Below are 25,411 nucleotides of genomic sequence, written 5' to 3'. Positions count from 1 at the left end.
TATCTAAAAGAAAAAATTCAATTAAAAGAGGCATTGAATTCATAATCGTTTAAAAACGTGACTAATGCAGAACCAAGAGAGGAAGTAATCATAAAAATGTGGGAAGATGCCAGCATAATCGTTTAAAAACGTGACTAATGCAGAACCAAGATAGGAAGTACTCACAAAACTGGTAACATTGGGATCAGCTCCAGCATTCAACAAGCATTTGATAATTTCTGTTAACCCTTCAGAAGCAGCACTTTCTAGAGGTGTCACTCCATGCTTTCTTATGTTTGGATCAGCTCCTGCCTATTGAAATTGCACAAATGCTCTAAAACTTAAAATTTCTGTGATCAATTACTCATAACTATCAGAATATAAGTGCTAGCATATACAAACAGCTTGTCGCAATATAATTCAACAAAAAATAAATATATCAAATAATGAGACTTGTAATGATGGTATCTCTGAGACTAAATTATGAAAAGGGAAACAGCCACCATAGATCCCTTTTTGTAAACAAAAATAACATATATAACTGGAGTTTATTTTGAAAATTGAACTTTTAAGAATAATATAAGGAGCTTTAAGGTCAACTAGTAATCACACTCATTGGCTGGTGACACCCAGCATTCTTGTGTGGGAAGCATGAAAGCTAAGCATTTGACACAAAAAATAATTATGTTGAGAAGCCAATATGAGCCTTCTCAGCTTTCTGAAATATTGATAACATATAATAATTCCAATTTTGGAGAAGACATTGTTATCGATTATTTTGCTTTTTAAAATTTTAATTATCAATTTTTTTCCAGACAAGATTTACTTCAACAAGTAAGAGCTATTACATAGAAAAAGATGTCATGAATCACATAATTTTGAATGAAAACTAAAAGACTGAAAAAACTTTATGACAGTGAGCTAAACAACCTCATTTGCATGGTTGTTGCCAGAGAAACTCTAGGATTATAGTGACACGCATCACACATACATGTTAACTTCTGTGACTGAGCTAGTAAAACCAGCAACAAAATATATGCATGCTATGGTATAAAATAAAAAAAAATTTGAACGTGCCTAAAGCAAAAGTTCAACACGCTCAATTGAATTCGCATGGATAGCCATCACCAAAGGAGGTAAATGATCATGGAAAATTACATTTGGCTGCAAAAAAATTATCAAATAACAATTAATTCCAAACAATCGTCAGACTAATATGTGAATTTAGCTAGGCTTTTCTCTCCTAATGAAATATTCCACTTGACATAATTTTTATTTAATCAAAAGGCTATATATATATAGTAACTGTGATTGTAACAAGCCAATTGTCAAAGCCATAGTAATTAAACTAAAACAATAGAAAATTGTCAACTAATACATAAAAGTTTATGTTGAAACCTCAAAAAAATATAAATCAAGGTAGAGTACACTGTGATCACAACAAGCCAATTGTCAAAGCCATAGTACTTAAACTAAAAGAAAGAAAAATGACAGAACTAATGCATAAAAGCTTATATCAAAACCTTGAAAAAAAATAAATCAAGGTAAAAGTTAGTGCACACTCAGAAAGTAAGTTATAGTCCAACCAAATTTAACACGAACGTCTCAAACAAGTTTGGCTGAATTTACAGAGTTACAAAATATCTAAAATTACCTATGGATTAATAGCATATGCAATTTATTTAACACAAATAGGAAATATTATTTCTAATAGCGGTTATCCAATCCTAATTTAATACTGACATCAACTTTCTCATGATATTTTTACTATAACTTCCAACATTTGGAAGCTAACAAATATTCTCATAGATTGTCAAGGTCAGGGCCGGCTTAACAATTTTGGAGGCCTTAGGCAAAAATTTTAAGTGAATTTTTTTTTTTAAAACTTTAAAGTTTAAACCTGCATAAATAAAAATTAATTTATTACATGGTTCAATAAATTAGTATCACTATAATAGAAATGAGTTGATATAATATACATTAAATTATTAATTGGTGTGATAATTTATAATAATCGATAAAGTAAGAGTTTGCATTAAAAAAAAGTGATAACTTATTAATTAATGTGGGGCCGTGTGGGGGCTAGCTTAGTTTAGGCCTTGTGATGTGTTGGGGCTTGTGGACAAGACTGCAGAGTGCACATAGCACTGTGTAGTCTTATCCTATCAAGTTGTGTGCACTATTATTGTGCAGTGCATTTTAGGATACAATGTGGCATTTTTAATGCGCTTTATTGATCAATAAAAGTACTTAGATTTTTTTTAATTAAAATATATAGATAGATAATATATATAATTTTTTTTTACAAGTGGGGGCCTTTTTTTATATGGAGGCCCTAGACGATTGCATCAATTACATCTATTGTTCAACAGGCCTTGGTCAAGGTTAAGACATAAGTTATATGCCAGGTCTTACATAATATTTTTCCAAATCCATCCTTTTTTGGAGTCCCACCAACAACACACAGGTTATAATTAATAGTTCTTCCAAATTAAAAAACAAACTTGCTCACATTGGCATGGTTTTCTAACAAAATTCTGACAGAATCTTTCTTGCCGTGAGCTGCCGCATTATGTAATGGTGTGCCACAATTAGAAATCGCAACCACTTAGCCACCTTTTGAAATCAGAAGGCGTAAAATTCTCTTAATCCCTGCAACTGTGTAACTATATAAGTGATAATAAAGCATAAATAAACCAAAAGCTATACATAGAAACAAGGAGAATAGTCAGAATACAATCAATGAGATTTCATGTTAGGCAGAATGATAAATAGTGACAAGAATTACCCTATGCACCATCTCTTTGATTATAGTTTAATCTGAAAAATAAAGCTCCTCTTTCTCCCTCATATACTTTTAATACTCTCCACTGACCATCCTGCATCTTTATTAATCCATCTATTCAATCTATTCATCTTCCCATTATTTATTTAATACTTTGAATTTTTTCCTAACTTCCATTAATATTGCAGTCTGGTTTCCATCACCAGAGGAAACCATTTCATTAAATTTGTAGATACATGTTATGCAACATAGTACTCGATTTGTTGAAGGTATTATTCTCATTTCATAATTTTAGGCACCACCTTGTAATTATTTAACATTGATGAAGCTCCACAAAAAGTAATTTATAATGAGGCAGTTGAAATTTTGTAAATTCCCTTAACATATTAATTATTCATGTAGCATTAGATTTTTTTTTTCTTTTTTGAAAATTCAATATTTACAACGGGGAAGGGGGATTGAACCCTCGATGTCTTTGTTAGAAACATGAGATGTCAATTGAGCTACTAGGTTCTTGGCTATTAGAAAGAAATTTGAATGACAATAAGCAATTTCTGCATTAGAGATGCCATCAAATGAACAAATCTAAACATTTATATTGACAATTTAAGGGAGCAAAAAAACTGCACTTGGCGACCATAATGGTAGAGCCACAATGACTACAATTGCTTATATATATTGACATGGAAGTTCTAGGTCCCCAGGAAAACCAAATGCAAATGCAAAACATTAGATAGAAAGATAATAAAGCATATCCATTTTCTAGTTAAACTTTTGTCCCAAACCTATCATCCTTCCAGCCATGTTATTTTATGTAAACTAATGGTTTTTGAATTTTTTTTCTTATACTCATGCAAATTAACAAATGAACATACTAAAGAGTTGTGGATGTAAAATTTTTTTATTGGTAAGTTACAATACACACCCAGTGGGTTGTGAATCCATGATTGCAACCTCCACCCATTCTTACGGAATAAATGTCATTTGAGCTAAAGCTCATTACATCCGATCAACATTCAACAAGCATCCAAATTAATTTTTCTATTAAAGCCAAGCAAAGCAGAAATTTATAAATTCTAATACTCATTAACTGATTAACAATAAGGGAAAATTTTTTGAGGGTGAAGAGACCAGCTTTCCTTCTTGCAAAGAGATATAGCTAACTTGTACATGCAGCATAATGCAGAGAAGTCTCCCCATTTTCATTTGCTGCATTAGGATCCGCACCGTTCTCAAGAAGTTAAGCCGTAGTGTGATAATAGTGTCATAGAATTGCATGGCGTAAAGGAGTTTGACCTGTAAAGAGCCCATTGCCATAATGCATCTTTCACTATACCATCCACAACATATTTAGGTGAGAAAAAAATGCCAAGACTTATCAACATAGCTAAATGAGAGGTCTCAGGAATTTTAGCAATAATTGCAACCAACAATGAACACAGCAATCCGATGCATCACAAGAAAAGTGAACATTGTTAATAATTTAAGGTGTATTTGAGCAATCCAGATGTGTTTCCCACACACCATTTACAAGCTTTAAAATGCCTGTACATAAAAAAAGGAACAGCTAATGACATATCATTTAAACTAAAACTGAAAAAGCAAAATCAACTCAATCAATTACAGGCCTTGGGGGTAACAAAACACTTCATTTTCATATTTCAAACAAAAATAATTGTAGTTCTAAGATTAAAATTTATGAAACTTCAGAAACTATAAACCACATTCAAACAAATTCCTAGTACTATTTCCTGAATATAGCTTACCATGCACCATATAATGGTGGCAATAAGTATCACATTGTACATATAATACACCTAAAGCAAGTACATTGTCCAAGATGAAAGTACACACTTTGACAAAACCTACCTTAACACATTTGAGTCACTATGTAGAAATGTTTTTAGTTCTGCAACTACAAGGAGGTCCTTATTAAATGTTGCAAATTTCACAACTTATGACATAATCCTATAGTCTATGTATCACACAAATCAAACTATTTATATGGAATTTTTTTAGTTTTACTCACAAAAAGCATCTGTATGCAAGTAATAAACAGACTCTTAGGTATCAAGATACTACGATTCAAACATTAACGAAAGTATGTAGTAAGAACAAAATCACAGTGCAAGAGCAGAATGTTGGGGGCAGATAATATGACCTTAAACCAAACCAAAAGGTAGCAGAACCCTAAATACATATAGACCAATCATTTAGGCACTCCCCCAAATTTATGTTCCCTAGGCAAACTAAGGGGCTTGCACCAAATACCAATTGAATTAAAGTAAGGACTACACGAAACCTGTTGTTCACATACTTGTATTCTTCTTTCATCTTAAATCACCTCAATATCAAAGTAATTAAGATCCCATTATGTGTGTGTTCTTTTCATCCTGAAAAAATTTAATAGCTTTAAAATCTTCAATGATCTCTTTGTTTGTATTGCATGCGTGTATGTGGAAGTTTATAAAAGGAGTGAATATATATATATATATATATATATATATATAATAAGGAATGGGCGTTATGTACTTCGCACTTCTGAAACAGAAACAAATAATAAAGGAATTGGAATTCCGTGAGAAAGACACAATTCAATTTAGACTGAATCAAAACAAAAACACACACACACACACAAAAAAAAAAAAAAAAAAATTGACAACTTTTATATATAATTTCTTATAATCTTAATAATTATGTAATTGACACACCAATTTGTAAGCTAAAAAATTGATGATAATTATAGTCTTTTCCAATTTTAGATTATCAAGTTAATGCATGCCACTTAATACACGGATGTGATTAGTTGGACCGACTATGGGCCAAATCCAATTCAAAGTAGGAATAGGAATCCTGATTCGAGCCATAGTGGTTTATGTAAAAGACACAATTCCTAATTTACCCTCACTAACGTATCTATGTCTATATAAACAGCAGAGAGCGCCATCATTCTTACACACACAAAAAAGTTTCATTGTAAGCGAGCAAGCTAGACTGAGACTAAGCTTAGGTAACTATTCTTAGAATCCTTAAACCTTTTTGTTTTCTCTCTTTTATTACTGAAGCTCTGTAATCTGTTGTTGTTTCACGTTGTGTTTTAAGATGGTCTATAGGTCTGTTTGATTTTGATTCACCCTCTATGGATTCATTGAATTTTCCACCAACAAAACTTATTTTTATTTTTATGATTTCATTGTTTTTACTTTACCTGAAGTGATGTTTGAATGCAGTTTTGTTAGTTATTCTGAGTTTTGAGTGTAGTTTTATGGTTGGTTGTCTCTGAAATTGTGATTTTCATATAAGTTTTAACTACCCACTAATTTGTTTGTCTTTATATTATTTTTAAACTATATATATAAAAATCATATTACTTACACGGTTTGAATGTAGTTTTTGTTAATTAACTAGTTACTCATGTTTAAAGTGGAATATCATAGTAGGCTGTGTTTGAAATTCTGGTTTGCAGTTTGATTTTATTTTCTGTCCACCAAGAAGGTTTTTCTTTTTTTGGTGATTTTTATTACTTTTACTTACACTAAGTGATATTTGTATGCAGTTTTGTTAATCTCGTTAATTAATAGGTTAGATATAACTTATAAGCATATAAATATGTTTTAAACTTTTAAGTGGAATGTGCTCAAAACTATATATAACTTGCAGATGGGTTTGTTTGATCATGTTGCTTGGCCCTCTAATTTATTTATTTGTCTTGCTGTGAATTTTCTACCAAGAAAGTTTTTCTTTTGGGGTGATTTTTATTATTTTAACATACGTAAGCATATAATTTCAGCATCTATGTTAGAACTATGCACAAACCATTTACATATCAGCTAACTGTACAAATTTTGCTCCATATAATTAAGTAGTTATCAGTTTTCTACTTTCTCATCGAGTTTGTTGGATTCTACCCTAGCCAACAACAAATGTCTCTGTTATTAAAATCCTCAAATTGTTTGTATATTACTATCTTGATTGTAAGTTTGTAACAACAAACTAAGTGAAACGAAAACTTCTCATAAACTGCTTCAGGGCTAACAATGCTCCTAATCCTAAAACATCATATCTTGTGGGTGGGTAAATTTTTCTAAAATTTCTATGTTGTCTTACTTTTTACCTGTCCTTATTATATAGGAAATGGATAGCTCAATTGAACAAGGTGGCAATTGTCCAAATGTGTTTAAACAAAAGTATAAGGTTGGAGACTTAATTGGCTGTGGTGGCTTTAGTACGGTGAGAATTGCAACAGATATCCAGACTACATGTGAGGTTGCTGTAAAGATCCTTGTTCGTGAGACAATAAAGAAAAAGAAAATGGAAGAAAGAGGTTTGTATTAGTTGTTTGGATTCTTGCATGATTATGTAGTCTATCTGAATGAATTTACAATTGGGCCAGATCATTTATTCTTTCAAATAACTTAATTTATAATCAGGGATGATTTATTGAATCACAATCATATTTACAATGCTTAATGGATTTAGAGAGTATTTCTGAAATTTGAAAAGCAAACATTTTATACTTATTCCAAGGGAATTAATTAAAAATTTTCTAACTTTGTTTCTCCATGCTTATGGATACTTTAATCTTGCCTATAGGTATAAACTATTTGCTTTTTCTTTTTTTTTTTAACCTTAAAATTTTTAGTCATTTATTTTTTCCTTTAAATTGTTGTAGTGAAAAGAGAAATCGAAATATTGAGATTGTTAAGGCATCCTCATATAATTAGACTTTATGAGGTTATAGACACCCCAAAAAAGATCTATCTTGTGATGGAGTATGCCAAGTTGGGAGATCTTGCTGTTTACATGGAATCAATTGGGAAATTGCAAGAGGAAGAAGCTCGTAAAATTTTTCAGCAGGTAGAATTAGCTAATATTTTTAAATTTCCTCTAATTCTTAGTTACTCTAATATTTAAAGTATGCTAATCCATGTGTCTTGAAGCAGATAATCTCTGGTGTAGAGTATTGTCATGAGAATAAGGTGGTTCATAGAGACCTTAAACCTGAGAATTTGCTTTTGGATTCCGAACGGAATGTGAAGATTGCTGATTTTGGTATCTGCAATATAATGTGTGATGGTCAGTTTACGACACGTTGTGGAAGTCCAGACTATTTTGCCCCTGAGGTATGGATATGTGGCATTTTTGCATAGAAAATTTAGCTAAATTTTTCTTGATCATCTAATGAGTTACTATCTTTATCAATTTATTTAGGTAATTTCGGGAGGATTCTATGAGGGGCCTCCAGTAGATGTTTGGGGTTGTGGTGTCCTCCTATATTTTCTACTATGTGGCACCCGTCCATTTGTTGCGGACAACAATCGTAGCGTTTTTAAGAAGATAACGGTAAAATAATCATTTATTTGGTTATTTTAAATCATAATTTCAGTTTGGCATGTTTGGTGTGCACCATTCTTATATATATGTGATTCACATTCACAATAGTTTGTCTTACTTGAAAGTTTGTATTTGATCTCATACATGTTTTTTTGTGTTCTTTTTTAGGAGGGAAATGTAATTTTAGGGAAGTTTCTTTTTTCTTTTCTGAATTTTTATTTTGTTTTTTTGGTGTATTTATGGCTGTCTTTATTATTATGTTATTATTATGATGTCATAAAAATCTCATTTGGTTTGTTCTACAAACCTATTAGTTTAACATTTGTTTTGAAGTTCGTTTCTGCTTTGTTTTGTACTATGTTTATTGTTTAATAGTTACTTTTCCCCCTTTTTTTACGTGGGAATATTGTCTTAGGATTAGGTGTTCCTTATATAATTGCTTTTAGAGTTTAATGTAACCGTTCAAAATTTAGAGTAAAACTATATACATTCCAGCAACTACTCTCAAGTTTTGTGGGTTTAATTGCTTTCACATTTCTTAATGTGGTTGCCTGGGGTTTATCTTCTTTGTTTCTAGTTCAATTCACCTTTCAACAATTAATTTCTCTATATCCAGCGTTATCAAGTGGTTTTATTGTTTATTCTTGAGATTTATTTCCTATATCACTGGTTGAGTGGTAAGTCCAGAAACTGTGTGCGCGCTTTCTTATGTTTATTTGTTGATTCTTTTTGCTTGCTATGCATTATATTCGAATTGTTAAGAGTCGTGCTTTTGCAAAGAGATCAAAGGTAATGTGAACTTACACAATTTTGCATTGTAGGATGGGATATACACTCTTCCAAGTCATTTATCACCTGAAGTGAAAGACTTGATATCAAGGATGCTTGAAAGGAACCCATTCGAGAGGATAGAAATTCCTAAGATTCGCGAGCACCCGTGGTTTCAGGCACATCTTCCGCGGTATTTAACTTTGCCCCCACCCAATACCTTTCAACAAGTAAAAAAGGTTTGTGACTCTCTCTCTCTCTCTCTCTCTTAATTGTTTTAGTTGATTTAGTTGTAAATTACCTCAACTACCAATTGGATGGTGGTAATAAGTATCCATGTTGAATGATTTTTTTTTTTTTTTCCTGAAACTTGAATGTTAACTATTAGTCTATTTATTTGCTTGCTTATGATAATTGTTGATATATTTATTATCTTCATATTGGCAGTCTCGAGCTCATCGAAGTGATATAATGACACGAGTGGTTGTAGAACTGAAAAAACTAAATGTGCGTCGGAAGAACAACAGGTCGGAAGAAGAACGGGAGCATGAAGTGAAGGTGGATTCTGGGTGTCCCTGGTCCTTATGAAGGAATGATTAACAATCCATTATTTGATATTTAATGTTTAATATTGTTGGTCTCGTAATCTTTGTATTTAATTATATAATAAACAGTTTTTTCATTTTGTTATTCTTCCTACTCTTTTATAAGGTAATGCTTGCTTGGTATGAGCCAATTGGTTCTTATATGTGGATTTTGGTACTTTGCCTTTCTCTTTATTAATTTTGAGTAAAATACAAAACTGACCCTTTAACTTTAATTTTATTCATTTCAGTCCTCTAATTTTCAAGTTTATTCAATTAAGGTTTTTCCATCAACTTTTGATATATGTTGTGGTTAATTTTTCAATTTTATAAATTTTTCTTCAAATTTTTTAAATTAAAAAAAATTCAATTAATGATTGAAAAATATTTTCCAGATTTTTTTTTCAAAAAATTTTAACAAAAGTTAACGGAAATGTCTTAATTGAATAAATCTGAAACTTAGAAGACTGAAATGAATGAAAGCAAAGTTAGAGAACTAAAATTAAATTTGAAAAAAGTTAGGGTTAATTTTGCATTTTAGCCTTAATATTATAAACCCTAGTTGGAGTTGTTTAATGAATCTAACATTTAGAAATTTACCTCTTCTTCTTCTGGAGGATGCTTCAAATGTGGAATTATGAACGATTCCTTCAATATTTTTCTATTGAGAATGGTATATAGAACTGACTTTTGTAGTTGTACAGTAATACGTTCCTATATTCTATAGGATATTTATTTTTTATTTTTTAAATTTTAAAGTAGGTATGGTCTTGCCAATTAATGATTTTGTCATTTGAGATTATACTTTTTCCTTATATTCTCTCAAGAAAGTGCCTTTGTGATTGGAATTATAACTTATTTGTTCATATAAATATCATATATTGCCATGCAATGAGTTTGTAAAATTAAAGATTAGGTGTTAAAATACAAGCCACTCACTCTCTATTTAACAAATTAGAACTCAGGTATTTATTTATCAAACCCTACTAATCTCTCAAGACAGTGCCTTTTAGTTACAATTTATTTATCATTTTTAATATTATTAAAATACAACAACACTGAACAAAATAAAAGAAAAAGAGAGTTAAATGTAGGATGGATAATTGAGCAATGTAGTAAACTACTTTGTTTACTATCAAGCTCAAGTGAGATTCTAAATGATATATATATATATATATATATATATATATATTGATTGATTAATTAAAGATGGGTTTTGCCCGAGGCAACACAAACGGTAATGCAAAAGTGGGCTTCAAATTCAGTTTTTACGGAAAACAAAAACACAACTTTAAGAATCAGCTGCTAGTAGTTGTACCAAAAAAAAAAAAGATATACACCCAGAGTTTAATGAACTTCACAGTTTACACTGACAAAAAACTAGTCACAGACTTCCTAGTTCCTAGTCCTCCTACTGTGAGAGCTTTCCCACTTCATCAGATTCACAACCCAATGTGAAATTTTAGCAGAACATACCAAAACTCGAATTGTGTAATTTCCTCCCTCTACATACACATACTTTACCTAATCACAAACCCAACAGCTTCCCTGTTTCAAGAACGGAATGAACAAAACAATCAGCATTCAAGTAGCTTTTAGAATAAACAAAGCTCAGATCTCAGACACAGTAACAAACCCAGAAGAATGTTTTGAACCAAAGAAGATGGTCATAGACCATAATATAATAATCTAATCACTGACTCTATTCACCATGAAATTCACATCATATCATTCTCATTTACAATTGCTACAACATCATTGCAAGCTTTGGGCCCATAACAAACAGCATAATCATCCATCAAAGGAGGAAAAACTTTGAATAAAACTCAATTGCAAATTCATTTACAATTGACAAATCTTCTCTTCAAGGGGAGATCTGAATTTCAGTTTTCAAGCCAGTGCAAACTTAATAGAACTATATTTTGTATAACAGAGGCAGGGCTCAATATGTGGTTGGAGGGTGCACCATGGTCCCCTCAAACTTTATATACATACATACATACATATATATATATATATATATTTATTTATTTTATTCGGTCAATTTTTCCAAAAAAGTTTATAGACAAACCCCCAAATATTCAAATACTTCTTATAAGCCATAAGATAAACTAGGATTGCGGATAGAAGCCAATACCAGAAAGCCTTTTGAAGCTCCTCATTCTTGGGATCCAGCTCTAATGCCTCATTAAACGAATATGCAGATTTCACAAAATCCTGCAACATTGTAAAATGATAATCATCAGATCATGAAATATCAATTTTGAGTAGGATAAACTTGGAATTAACAAAAAAGAATATATTCACATACTTTTAATAACTTGTATCCTACACCTTCCCTGTAGTAAAAGTACGTTTTAAACACAAACAGATTAACCTAGTTATTTAGCTAAGTGATTAAGTTAGGTAAATTATTCAAATCTAGGTTAACATAAGTAAATCATATCATGTAAATAATGCTGAAAATAAAGAACACAACGATATGATAACCCAAAAAAACCAAACCGGTAAAAAACTTGGGGAGGATTTAACTTGGGCCAAAATGGCCAAATGGCCATAAAATCGTAAGTATATAGTTAGTAGACCCAGTTTACAACCATTATAACTTACTAGCATCTCGAGTCTTAAAGACTCGATTTTGGGACTATAAATCGAGTCTTTGAGGCTCGATTTGTATGCTTGGATCAGTTTCTGATGTGACATTTTTTCCACGTGGGTGTCTACCTGGAAATTGAGTCTCTAAGACTCGATTTCTAACCCAAAATTTTTTTAAAAAATTTTAAGTCTGTACATGCTGAAATAACCAAAACAAATTTAAGAAACCTCACCGCTACGCAGATTAGATCAGATCAGAGGGAGAGAAAGAGAAACTCACCGCTACTCAGATCAGATCAGAGGGAGAGAAAGAGAGAACCTCACCGCTAAACCTTACCAGCGCGGCTTGGGGCTCGCACGAGCCTCAGGCCGGGCACGACCCAGGCTCGCGCGAGCCTCAGGCTGGCGCGAGCCCCTGGCCGTGCGCGACCCAGGCTCGTGCGAGCCTCAGGTCGGCGCGAGCCCCTGGCCGCGCGCGACGCTGGCCGGCGTGAGCCCCAGGCCGCCTGGGTCTCACGCGAGCCTGGGTCGCGCGCGGCCTGCGGATCGCGCCGGCTTGGGTCGCGCGCGGCATGGGGCTCGCGCGAGCCTGGGTCGCTGGTCAGTTTTTGGTCATGCCGCGCACGCCTGGGTCTCCGATCTTGATCTTCTCTCTCTTTCTGTTTCTGGTTTTTTTTTTTTTTTTTTTCTCTCTGGGTTTTTCCTCTGATGCTCTGGTGTTTGGTCTGAGTTGGTCCTATTTATAGGGCTTAGAAATCGAGTCTTAGAGACTTGATTTCTATGTGGTCCACGTGGAAAAATATGCCACGTAGGATGTAATTAGAGCATGGAAATCGAGTCTATGATGCTCGATTTATAGGCTCGAGATGTTAGTAAATTATAATGTTTACAAACTGGGTCTACTAATTATATACTTACAATTTTATGGCCATTTGGCCATTTTGGCCTTTAACTTGGCTATACTCAAGGTAAAATAGATCCACTAAGAAATAATTGAAGTTTTACCGTAGTGACTTAGACCACTAATATCCTATTGCTACCTCGAGTAGAAAACTTTCCGGGTGCTGGTAATCTGCAAATACTGAAATATCACAATATGGGCATTGAGATTTTTTTGGCTAAACACTCGGTATTGGGATTTGATTTCATATTGTGGTGTTGCTGGGTGTTGGGTGTTGCTGGGTATATTGTGTTTGGAAAATAAGAAAGTGCAAGAATTCTAAAGAAAATAAAAGAAAGTGAGGATTCTTTTAAAAATTCATTTTCTTTATTTTTTTTTTCTTTTAAATAATCTTTTCAGAATTTTTTTTGTCTGACATGGATTTCTTTTATTATTAAGACGCTAATGTGGCTTTTATAATATTTAATTAATTAATTTTATTTTATTATGTTAGCCACATATGTGCCAACAAAGTAGATCGTTTGTCATGTAAGTATTTTCCGTTAATGAGTTAACGGTAGAGACTAAATTGACTACAAGTTGAAAATAATAGGAACCAAATTGACCGTAACCCTAAAATGTAGGGACTAAAATGGTGTTTTTGCCCTAGTTTATTAAAATAGCAAATCCTTTAGAGTAGAGGAACAAGTTTTTGAAGTGTGTATAACTATAAACCGTCTAATAATTAGTTTATTAAAATAGCAAATCCTTTAGAACACATGGAGGATAAGGAAAAATCTACAGATTCCGTAGCCATGTAATGCATATTCGGAATTCTAGTCTTGTATGTTTGTGGCTGTGGGGTTTGAGTTTTAATTAATACTAGTAGTTACCAGCACGGCAAGATATCACACACTCACATACACACACATGTGACATGCCCATTGAATTTACAAATACTCCATTTTAAATTGGGTTTTGTGAAATGGGTTTGGCTTGCCTCCGATACTTTTTAAAAATGAATCTCTTTTTGTTTTAATATGAGATTGTCACATCACCTACTAACTAAATAAATGATAGATTAAAACTCAAAATATTAAAGGTAAGTTAAACCCTTATAAAACACAGAGATTGAGACAATCACGCACTGTTTCAAACCTCACACACAAGAGTGGCATTAGTCATCATCTCATGGGAGTTGTGTTGGGAAAAATCTTTAATGAACCCATCTCGTGAAATCAATCTTTCACTTATATATGAGACTGGCGTCAGAAAAACATTAACCTTATGACTTATGAGAATATACTAATAAAATTAAAAGATACTACTTCACTTATTAGATTTTATTTTTATTATTATAATATAAATAAATAATATAACATTTCATCCATATCTACTACTCTATATATATATATATATATATATATATGTCACCATTCTCTATGCATGACTTTCGGTGGTGCTTTTGGTCTTTCAAGTTCCAACCTTCTTTAATTTGGGCGAAAATGGGTAACTAGTAATAAAATTCAAACTATATAATTGTGTACAACTACTACCGCTTCCTTCTCTTTCTCCGTACGCCATTCTATTTTCACTTTACATTTCTTTCCACTTCTTGGAGGAATCTCTAATTGTTATCCATCACAATTTTGTTTTCTAGGTGAGAAATCTTCCATCTTGTTTTTATTTTTTTATTTTTTACTTCTACTCTTAATCTTCATTGTTACTGGATGTGTTTGATTTGATTCTTGCTGCACTCGTTTCAATTGTTAAAAACTCTTCTATGTACTTATGTTCTGTTCTCTTAGCATTATATCTTTTTATGCCCTTTCAATTTGCATATAATAGTGTATTTCGGTTTCTTCATAATCTTTTTTTTTTTTTTTTCATTCATGCCAGAAAAGGTGGGACCAAAATCATCTTCTTCTTTTTTTTAAGTTACTTGTGAAAATTATTCACTAAGTGTACAACTTTCACTCCCTCTTGGTTGGATTAGGAAACTGGAGGGTTGGTGGTGCTTTTCGATTTGATGGGAATTTATACTTACTTATATCTAAAGCTCTTTTTTTGATTAATATACTCACACCATAACAAAATACTTTTATGTTATATAATAATACTAGGTGATTGCATTTCCTATTTCTAAGACTGCATTTTACTTGCCATTTCATTTTATCTTTTTTAAAATTAAAAAAAAAAAAAAAATTTATTCATCATGATGATGGAAATGGTATAATTTTTCATTTATAAATTTTCTAGGTTAGCTGGATAAGCCTTTAATTTCGTCAAAGTGGAGCCTTTCAATTTTGTGAAAGAAGACATTGTGTTGAAATAATGACAGTTGGCTCCTTGAGGTAGTCTGCAAGGATTTTTTGGCTTTGTGCTTCTGATTGCATTCAGTTGTGACCTGTGAAAGATGAATATTGCTTCTGATCTTGTTGCTTTCTTATTATTATTCTCAATATTTTTTCCCCTTTTGGAAGATATTTGTTAATAACCATATTCAACCAAATCATTGCATTCGTTTTCCTTCATCTGCTTGCATTTTATTAAACCTTCTCCATCACTTGCTTTTTAAAAGATAGATTTCTTTCTGGAAGTTTTTAGGATAAATTTTTTCTGAGTAAGATGTTTCTCCTATTGAAGTCCATTCCTTTATGACTTGTAGAATATACATGGGCTAAGTTGAGTATTTCATGGGAGGTATAGATGACAATGAACCCCCGTTGAAACGTCCAAAAGTTCCCTTGGGAGATTCAAATAGCTTCTCAGGAGACTCATTTCTTACACAGTCTGCTGCTTGCTCTTTGGGAGACTTGATGGCTAGGCCTCTACCCTCCCAAGGGGATGAAGAAACGGTTGGTTCAAAAGGAGTCATCAAAAGATCTGAATTCATCAAAATTATAACTAGAGCATTATATTCACTTGGATATGATAAGAGTGGGGCCCTTTTAGAGGAAGAATCAGGAATACCATTGCACACTTCAGTGGTTAATTTGCTTATGCAGCAAGTGAGGGATGGAAAATGGAATGAATCTGTGGCCACACTGCATACAATTGGGGGTTTAGATGAAACAACTGTAAAATCAGCATCTTTCCTGATGTTGGAGCAGAAGTTCCTTGAACTTCTGAGAATTGATGAAGTGACTGATGCTTTAGATACTCTTAGGAATGAAATTGTCCCTCTTTGTGTCAATGTGAGCCGAATTCATGAGCTTACTGCCTGCATTGTCTCCCCTTCATGGAGTGCAATTCTTGGGCTTTCCAGCCATGATACTGATGTTGCAAAGTCACGGTCAAAGATTTTGGAGAAACTACAGAGGTTATTTCCTGCAGCAGTCATGATACCTGAAAAAAGGTTAGAACATCTAGTTGAGCAAACTCTTGATGTGCAACGAGATGCTTGTGTGTTTCACAACACTCTGGATGGTGATTTGTCTTTGTATTCGGATCATCATTGTGGGAGAAGGCAGATTCCTTCTCAAACATTACAGGTTAGAGTGCCTCTGGATATGTGGATCTTTCTTCTATGAGTGTGTGTATTTTTTACTCCCTTGGATGTTTCACTGGCCAACAAACAATATAACTCTTAGGCATTATTTGTTGAGCATATGAAAGATAATGCAGTTTTTGATTTGTTGAGATGGTTTATTTATCTAAAGCGGCAGGAGACATGAATGAACTTTTGATTTGTTTTCCCCAACTATATCATGTGGCATCTCTAGAATGAAAACTGTTCTTGCCTGTATTCAGAATTGCTGGTATTTTTTAATTTTTAAAATGTTAGTAAGTAGGTTGGAGAAGGGTAGCTTTTTAATGACTTTTGTGTTGCATTAGCATGGAGCTAACTGCTATTACTGTAGCTTTTCATGTCTGACAAAATGTCATGACAGTGGAGCCTATAACATCCACTGAGGCATGTTGGATTTTGACACCACCTTAGCCCAGCAACATGGCATGAGATATTGGAAAATGAAATTTTAATTGACTTTGTTGGCATTGTTACTTACATATAGAACAATTTAAATTGTTGGCTATATAATAATTTTTTTTTATGAGAGTAAATAATGTAATGATTTTGAATTTTGGTAGTGAAGGTCCATTGGTTTTCATTTTACGTGCCCAAATTTTTTTGAAGATACTGGAACATGTATGGGAGTCAGATGAAATTACACAAGTATAATTTATTGCTATTTTGCAAAATTTTGTCTAAAAAATTGAATAATTTGATATTATTTAGTAAGCAATGACATTCTTTATTTCTTTTTTCTTTTTTAATGAAACCTGAAATGTCAGCCGCAGTCTCTCAAAAAGTTTGCTGTAAATAAAGGTCCTTAGTATTTTTTTGAGGTACCTTCAACATACTTACAGCAACCTTTATGAGACTGAATGTCCTTAGTTTTTAGTTGTGCTCATATTTGGAATACTGAACATCCTTGATTTTAATTGTTTTCAAATTTTCTTCAGCATGCTAATACAATTATCATTTTCTGTTTTGGATACTGTTATCTTGATAAAATCATATTATCCCCTTATCTTGCATGTTTGTGTCAATTTTAATTTCCTTTGTTAGGTTGTTAATCATAATCCCATTGTAAATCATCACTACTTGGGCATTGCCATTGCAGCCATCATCACTGTGCTTGTTACGCTTATCAGTATCGGCTTATATGACTTGATGAATTTAAGCTGCCTATGCAATCTATTTGTGATTTTGTCTTGTGTGCCTGAAATGGACTGCAAATTTGCTGTTATGAGTTCTTCACCAATTACTTGGGTGAGTCAATTTGAAAATTTTGCTTGTTGAATTTAACAGGTACTGCAAGCACATACAGATGAAGTTTGGTTTTTGGAATTTTCACATAATGGGAAATACCTCGCTTCATCATCAAAAGATCAATCAGCAATTATATGGGAGGTAACTTTATGATTTTCTTAATGAATATTGGCTTTTAACCATTGACACAGAATAAATGAACCTTTTTCTTTATAATTAAATAACTGAACCGTTTAATCTCTCAGGCTTTCTCTCCCTCTCTAATTTGTTGTTAGTTGCATCAAGTATCAGCATTCAGGCCTATCTCTTTGAATTGGTTAGGGATGATCTTACTAGATTGGTTCAAGATGAAGTCCTTTGCTATATGCTTTTTGCAAATGATAGTTTTAGTGGATGAAACTATACCTAGAATTAATGTCAAGTTAGAAATTTGGAGAGGCCTTTCAGCTAAGTAGGACTAAAACAAAGTACATGGAATGTAAATTTAATAAAAGTAGAAACAAAGATGAAGTGATTGTAAGACTTGATGATCAAGAGAAACCAAAGAGTGTGTGCTTTTGATATCTTGGATCAATTGTTCATAAAGATGGAGAGATTATGATGAATTATAGGTTAAGAGCATGGTAGATGAATGGAGAAGCGCATTAGGAGTATTGTATGATTGTAAATATACCAATTAATTTAAAAAGAAAATTTTAGAAGACTGACGACTAATTCTGCTTTATGGTACTGAATTTTGGTTTATTAAGAAGCTAATTTGCTTATAAAATGTGTGTAATTGAAATAAAAATGTTAAAATGGATAAGTGGAAATACAAGATAGGATTTGAAATAAATAAATTCACAAGATGGGTGACCCCTAGTGATTAAAAGATAAGGGAGGGTCGCTTGAGATGGTTTGGTAAGTTACAGAGGAGAGCGATTAATGCAGTGAGGAAAAGTGAGTTGATTTAAGTTGAAGGACAAAAAAAGTAGGAAATACCTAAAGTAAAACTTGTAGAAGTACTAACAAAGGACTTGTCAATTAAGAATGTGACAAAGAGTATGGTTAAAGAGTATGGTTTGGATAGGATAGAATGATGGGGAAATTAAACTTTACCCCTCTAAACTATACACTCTTTTAAATTTACCTCCCTTAAACTATGAGAATGCACACTACTCCCTTAAACTATTCACACTTTACACCCCACTGTTAAGTTAGATGTTAACTTAGATAAAAATTACACATGTGCAAGTCACATGACTTTTTCACAAGTGGCATCCAATTAAAAGACTGAATTGCCCCCATCTTTAATCTCTTAAAATAGAATAGGTCCCTCACGTGTTCTCTAGAATTCACTCCCTTCCATCCTTGTGTCTTCTTGCTCAATTCCTCTGCACAAGAGACTAAAATGGCTGATATAAGAAATGGGCTGGTCGAGTAAAATGCTTCTAAAGGTAGCCTGACAATCCACCATGCACACCAATCCACAAATAAAAGAAGCACCATCAAGAAGCTTATAAGTCCAGTATTGATTGAAACCCCCAGTTTAATCCTGCAATTATAGTGTGCTAAAAGACCAAGATCAAACTAAAGAAACCATGAACACTTCTCATTAATACAATCAACTGAAATATTACCCAAGAGCACAGGCATTAATATGATGAGTGTAGCTAGGGGGATGCACTATTATATTTTCTTAGTCTTCAAAGAAGATTGGGCAAAATACAAGCATAACTAACTATAACTACTATGACAAGTACTACAGTGGCAAACTTGCCTTTGTTTCCTGCTTCTTCTCCCAAGAATTGCAAGCCAGTGAGCAGAAACTGTAAAAGCCTCATCAGTTTTTACAGTAACACTAGGTATGTCATAGTCAGTTATTGGATTTAGCGCGATTTCTGTATCGCTCTCTTCACCTTCTCTGGATGAAAGCATGTACCCATTCATCCCATCATTATCATTCCAATCATGAAGCAATGGTATATACCAAATGAATCCTATAGAACAAAATGATTCTCTAAGTATACTAACCAAGCTGTGCTGTGCAATACATCATTGCAATGATATCATGTAGAGAACTCAAATTTGCAAGTGTGAGTGGGGTAGGAGGAACCGAGGAAGAACACGCGAGGACTAAAGGGAGTGAATTCTAGAGAACCCGTGACGGACCTGTGATGTTTTAAGAGATTAAAGATGGGGGCAATTTGGTCTTTTAATTGGATGCCACTTATACAAAAGTCACATGACTTGCACGTGAGTGTAAATTTCCGTACAAGTTAAACAGCTAACTAAATGGTAGGGTACAAAGTGTGAAGGGGGTAATGATTTAGGGGGTAAGTGTGCATTCTCATAGTTTAGGGGGTAAAGTGTAATTTCCCCTAGAATGACGGAACAAAATATGTGTCCAATTTTGAGTTCATTGATATTCTTTCACCTCTTATTGGCTGGGATACCATGTAGCACTGATCTGGTGTGTGGATTCTGCCTCTGTATGCATTATGGTGAATGAAATGCCCTTTTTTCCTGGGTGATTTCCCATGAATCACGGCACGGACACGGATATGGGCACAGATACGAGTATGACATGGTGGCACGACAATTTTTGAAAAATTAGGACACGGATACGACAGGGAGACGTATATTAATTAGTTATTAAATTTATTTTTAAATATTGTTAAGCATTTATTTTTTTATTCATATAATGTTAAACATATATCACTTTAAGAGTAATAAAGGATAATAAAATAAGAACAAAATTTTTCTCCAAACTAGTTTGGAAAGAAACCCTACAAACTCATCATATATATATATATTTATATTGAGTGTGAATTTCGAAAATCTAACCGTTAGATTGTATGTTCTTATTACATCCTTAATGCTTACAAAATTTCAAGGAAATCAAAGATCAATTGCTATGTCATCAAATAAATGTTATAATTTCAAGTTTTTGTAATCTAAAGTTGTATATAAAAGATAAGTTCATTGATCAAATAGTAAATAATATCCAATTTGAGCGAAATTTGATATGCATGTTAAAAATATAAGGAACATGAAATTAAACGGTTAGAGTTTCAAAATTCACACCCAAAAAAGAAATATATGAGAAGTTTGAAAAGTTTCTCTTCAAACTAAACTTTGTTCATAAAATAAATTCATGACTAATATATGATGTTTAGAAATTAGTATACAAACCAAGAATAAGATCTAAAAGAGTTGTTAAATTACTGATTCTTCCAAAAGTTTAAGTTATTAGGAAATGGTGAATTTAGTTACTTAACCATAATTCTAACACTGCCCCTCACACGTGTTCTCAACCTCTCTTTTAATAGATAAGACCCATTTTAAATGGGAGGTAGAGTGAAAAAAAAGATCGAACTCAGGATCTCTTGTTCTAATACCATGTCAAATTATCGATTCTCCCAAAAGCTTAAACTATTAGGAAATGGTGAATTTAGTTACTTAACTATAATTCTAACAAGATTAAATAAAAGATAACTAGATAAGTGTTTAAGATCAAAACCAAAAGGAAATAAAAAATTAGTGTCCCCCTGTGTCCGGCAATACATGGCTGGGACATGGGTGCAAAAGTATCCAACGCCAGTCCCGTGTCTAACACGGGTACAACACCCCAAGTGAAGTGTCCTTGCTTTCTAGGTGATTTCTTTATTGTTATTTAAGAAAATAAAAATGAAAACTAGATTGATTGGAATTTGCTCTAACCTGGCAATGCATTGCATGAAAGCTTGGAATTCATCATAATAGTTAACGAAATAGAATCAGGTCCATGTATAACTTGCTCTCTGAGATGATTACAGTACTCTTTCCACAGTTCCACTGCCCTTCAGTTCAGTCACTGCTAGAAAACACATGAATTTATTCATATTCCATTGGAATGTGAACGTCGTATCACCTTCTCAAACATGGCAAACTGTTTTGGAGGCATTCCCAGTATCACCTCCTTGATGTTTTGCAACAGCCACTCTGTGTCTTTCTTACCATGAACATCGATCTCATGAATCCTTCAACTCGTTCGTAGATTCGAAGTGTAAAAACTGAGCCCCCTCTTCTAGGATGAGTTGAAAGGCCTTTTATTCAACATAGAAATTGCGCACCCCACCCATGGAAGATTGCTAAACTAAGGAATCTCTGGCTAATTCAAGGTAGCCGTATAACTTTAATGGAATATATCTGTAACTTGTATCTGGAGAGGGAAAAATAAATGTAATTTGGGTAAAATACTATTTTGGTCCTTAAACTTTATCAAAAGTTTGTTTTTCATCCCTAAACTTTAAGAAGTTTGTTTTTGTCCCTAAACTATTGAAAATGTTTTATTTATATCTCTAAACTTTACTAGAAGTTTTTTTTTCATCCTTAAACTATTGAAAAAAGTTCTTTTTTCATCCTTATTTTTGTCTCTAAACTATTGAAAAAACTCTTTACAAAGTTTAGGGATGAAAAAAGAACTTTTTAAAGTTTAAGGATGAAAAACAAACTTTTGTTAAAGTTTAGGAACCAAAATAGTATTTTACCCATGTAATTTATATATTGATCTGCAATTTTGCGGCAGGAGGTTCTTTAAAGTGATTGGTATAAGTGCTTGATGTAAGTGGAACCTAAGTTTTAAATCTTAGGGAAGTATGGGATACAGTTCTAGTGATTTAAGTGCATAACATAATAGAGCCTCTAATGTGATAATGGACTAGCTTAAGTAGATTTCCTTGGAGGGCTGTTATTTGGATCAAACATTATTAGCCAAGGATGGCTGGAATATTCTAATTAGGCTCAACTTTTCTCCCCTTTCCCTTTTGTAGAGGCATCAGACTGTCAGTCATGGTTTGTTGCTCTGTTTATTGTACTACTCTACTTGTTTCTGTTTCTTTAATGTCATCGTCCCCGTTAAATATCAAATATCAAATTTATTATTTCAAAGTATTCTCTCTTAAATGATTGAGAAAATTTACTCTTTTAGGTTAAAGAGGATGGCCGTGTTTCATTGAAGCATGTACTAACTGGTCACCAAAAGCCGGTGTTGATGGTTTCATGGGGCCCAGGTGACCATCAGCTGCTCACATGTGGACTGGAGGAGGTCATCAGACGTTGGGATGTTGCTACAGGGGAATGTCTCCATATTTATGAGAAAAATGGTGTTGCCCTAGTTTCCTGTGGATGGTTTCCCGATGGTAGGGGGATATTCTCTGGTATGACTGACAAAAGTATCTGCCTGTGGGATTTGGATGGAAGAGAGCTGGAATGTTGGAAAGGGCAGCATACACTTAGGATATCAGACATGGCTGTGACTGATGATGGAAAGAGGATCATAAGCATTTGCAGGGAAACAGCAATACTGTTGCTTGACAGGGAGGCAAAATTTGAGAGATTGATTGAAGAGGAGGAAGTAATCACTTCATTCTCATTGTCAAAGGACAATAAATTGCTACTGGTCAATCTTACAAACCAAGAAATTCATCTTTGGAGCATAGAGGGTGATCTGAAGGTCGTGGCCAAGTACAAAGGTCACAAGCGTGCCCGATTTGTCATTAGATCTTGTTTTGGTGGATTTGAGCAAGCCTTTGTTGCAAGTGGGAGTGAGGATTCCCAGGTAATCTTTATTGAAGCCAAGTTATTTGATGAGAACAAGGATCTTCTAGTAATAACTATAAACAAAATTTATAATTTATTCTACTTTTCATCTTATAATTTTATGTGCACATTTTGATCTGTTGCTTTGTGCAACCCAACTCATTTTTAATTCAACTAGACTGTTAAGAAGTTACAGTTCTCTAGAAGAGTTATATCCAAGGATGGTGTATGAGTGTTATGAAGTTGTATGTGTTATTTATGACTCGTCCAATAGTCTTTGGGTTGAATGACATCTCCTGCCCTATTATACAAGGATTGGACACTTATATCATAGATTAAATCCTATTTGAGTGCATTAGTTGCGTAAAAGGAGCTCCCCCGCCCCGCTGCCGCCCGGGGGGGGGGGGGGGGTGGTGGTTGGGAGAGAGAGAGAGAGAGAGAGAAATGCTAGACAGCTACACCTCAAAAAATGTAAACTAGGGATCCTTCCAATCATTTCATCATTTCTTTTATTTATTTCTTTTGCTTAATTAGGAGTCCCTTTAGAAACATCTCACCATGATATCATTGTCATTGTCATTAACTGTATGAGAATTTGTGACCCATGATCAAAAAAGTTATGTTCTTATGGTAGGCTTCCTGACAAATTTTCATCAATTCATATAGAGAGAAACAGAAATAATTGAAAATGCATCAAACAATCTTAAACCAGCCAAATTTTAAGCATACCTCCATTTTGTTATTGGCCTTGAAAATTAGAGCCTCATATACATGATGACCATGATTAAAATCTTGCTGGCTGATTCAAGTGGGACAATTGATCCACAGTTGTCAGTTAAGAATAACAGTTTTGATTTGGGTGTATGATAGACCACAATAGTTTGTACGGGGAAAATGTGCTTTTCCCTTATTTTGTAAAAAATCTAGCACCATGTCCTGTTTTGAAACTATTAAGCACCGTGTCCCTGTTTTGAAACTCGATTTAAAAAAAATCGATTTACAGGTGGAACTTGACATTAGCAATGTCGAGTTCTATGCATATTTTGCCACTTAATTTAAAAAAAAAAAGAAAAAGAAAGTGAAACTCGACTTTGCTAAAGTCGAGTTTCAATTAAAAATTTACATATAACTAGATTCTGAGTATATCGAGTTTTATACATTTGTACTGAACTCTGTCTGATATTGTAGATATGTATGAAAGAACTTGCAAGTGCGTGCTTATTCCTTTTCATTCACTCTATGTATAAGATGGCTTACCAACACCCCACCCCCCCCCCCCCCTTCTCCCTTCCTCCAAAAAAAAAAAAAAGATAAAAAAGGAAAGAAGAAAGAAGGTGGTACTTCGAGTTTAATTTGAGGTCCGCCATTTTTCATTGCAGGTCTATATATGGCTAAGAGGTTCTGGGGAGCTCCTACTGACACTGCCTGGGCATTCTGGAGCTGTTAATTGTGTGAGCTGGAATCCTACAAATCTTCACATGTTGGCTTCAGCCAGCGATGATTGTACCATTCGAATATGGGGTTTAGATCAGCTCAATCCGAGAGACAGAATCTCAGAGAGTAATGACACCACTCACTACTCTAATGGAAGAACTTGAATGATTTTCTATACATAAAAAATTTATTGCCATTTATTGTATTTTTACTATGTTAAATTCTTGTAGAGGGTGGAATAACAATAAACATTATATAACAACAAAAGGATTACAAGAATCAGCTACCAGAGTAACCGGTGCTCAACCAAGCCACCTCTAAAGGCTAATTGTATTTGGCTAAAGTTAGAAGCCAAAACCCATTGCCGAAGCTTGTGAGTTGCTGTATTTGCACTTCTCCTTGCATTCGTTAAGCTATGACAGCTTATTTTCCGAAGTTGACCACATTGATTAAAGGCTCAATAAGATATGAGTTTATTTTTCAGCTCATATCAAGCTTATTAGTTATTACCAAGCTCATTAACTAGCCTAAACTTGACTTGTGTTTTTATTGATTTATCGAGACATTGTTCATGAGCTTGTTCATGAATACATTTGTTTTTTTTTACTTTAACTTGGCTTGTTTATAAACAAAAAATATGAATGCACTTTTTATCAAGATAAACCTGTTTATAAATGACTTGGTTCATTTACATCCCTAAAATTTGACCATTT

The 25,411-nt window shown here is 33.4% G+C and overlaps 2 protein-coding genes across 5 annotated transcripts; both read left to right on the top strand.

Annotated features, from left to right (window-relative positions):
- The first annotated feature begins 5,727 nt into the window (after positions 1-5,727).
- LOC126713394 (SNF1-related protein kinase catalytic subunit alpha KIN10-like) lies at positions 5,728-9,609 on the top strand. Its single transcript, XM_050413148.1, has 7 exons — positions 5,728-5,774; positions 6,896-7,088; positions 7,437-7,621; positions 7,708-7,887; positions 7,976-8,107; positions 8,920-9,105; positions 9,314-9,609. Exons 2-7 carry the CDS (start codon positions 6,899-6,901, stop codon positions 9,452-9,454), a joined length of 1,014 nt encoding a protein of 337 aa, XP_050269105.1. The 5' UTR covers positions 5,728-5,774; positions 6,896-6,898; the 3' UTR covers positions 9,455-9,609.
- A 4,763-nt stretch (positions 9,610-14,372) lies between these two features.
- On the top strand, positions 14,373-25,186 carry LOC126714559 (WD repeat-containing protein 26 homolog). Of its 4 annotated transcripts, none has more exons than XM_050414783.1 (6): positions 14,373-14,585; positions 15,594-16,419; positions 17,742-17,843; positions 22,654-23,283; positions 24,644-24,824; positions 24,929-25,186. In XM_050414783.1, exons 2-6 carry the CDS (start codon positions 15,622-15,624, stop codon positions 24,955-24,957), a joined length of 1,740 nt encoding a protein of 579 aa, XP_050270740.1. In that variant the 5' UTR covers positions 14,373-14,585; positions 15,594-15,621; the 3' UTR covers positions 24,958-25,186. The 4 variants fall into 4 exon arrangements, with proteins under 4 accessions (XP_050270740.1, XP_050270723.1, XP_050270717.1 ...); XM_050414766.1 differs by adding an exon at positions 15,185-15,279 and having other exon boundaries at positions 24,644-25,186; XM_050414760.1 differs by having other exon boundaries at positions 24,644-25,186.
- The last annotated feature ends 225 nt before the right edge of the window (positions 25,187-25,411 follow it).

Source organism: Quercus robur, chromosome 1 (assembly GCF_932294415.1).
Source record: "Quercus robur chromosome 1, dhQueRobu3.1, whole genome shotgun sequence".
Taxonomy (NCBI): Eukaryota; Viridiplantae; Streptophyta; class Magnoliopsida; order Fagales; family Fagaceae; genus Quercus; species Quercus robur.
Note: the sequence above shows the minus strand (reverse complement) of the source record. Positions and strands in the feature narration are given on the sequence as shown.

What these genes read in the sequence shown, in the direction of transcription:
- LOC126713394 (XM_050413148.1), top strand. Translation starts at nt 6,899, where the DNA reads ATGGATAGCTCAATTGAACAAGGTGGCAATTGTCCAAATGTGTTTAAA. An exon ending in CAGACTATTTTGCCCCTGAG is followed by an intron (nt 7,888 to 7,975) that starts GTATGGATATGT and finishes CAATTTATTTAG; the next exon opens with GTAATTTCGGGAGGATTCTA. An exon ending in GCGTTTTTAAGAAGATAACG is followed by an intron (nt 8,108 to 8,919) that starts GTAAAATAATCA and finishes TTTGCATTGTAG; the next exon opens with GATGGGATATACACTCTTCC.
- LOC126714559 (XM_050414760.1), top strand. Translation starts at nt 15,622, where the DNA reads ATGGGAGGTATAGATGACAATGAACCCCCGTTGAAACGTCCAAAAGTT. An exon ending in TTCCTTCTCAAACATTACAG is followed by an intron (nt 16,420 to 17,741) that starts GTTAGAGTGCCT and finishes TGAATTTAACAG; the next exon opens with GTACTGCAAGCACATACAGA. An exon ending in AATCAGCAATTATATGGGAG is followed by an intron (nt 17,844 to 22,653) that starts GTAACTTTATGA and finishes TTACTCTTTTAG; the next exon opens with GTTAAAGAGGATGGCCGTGT.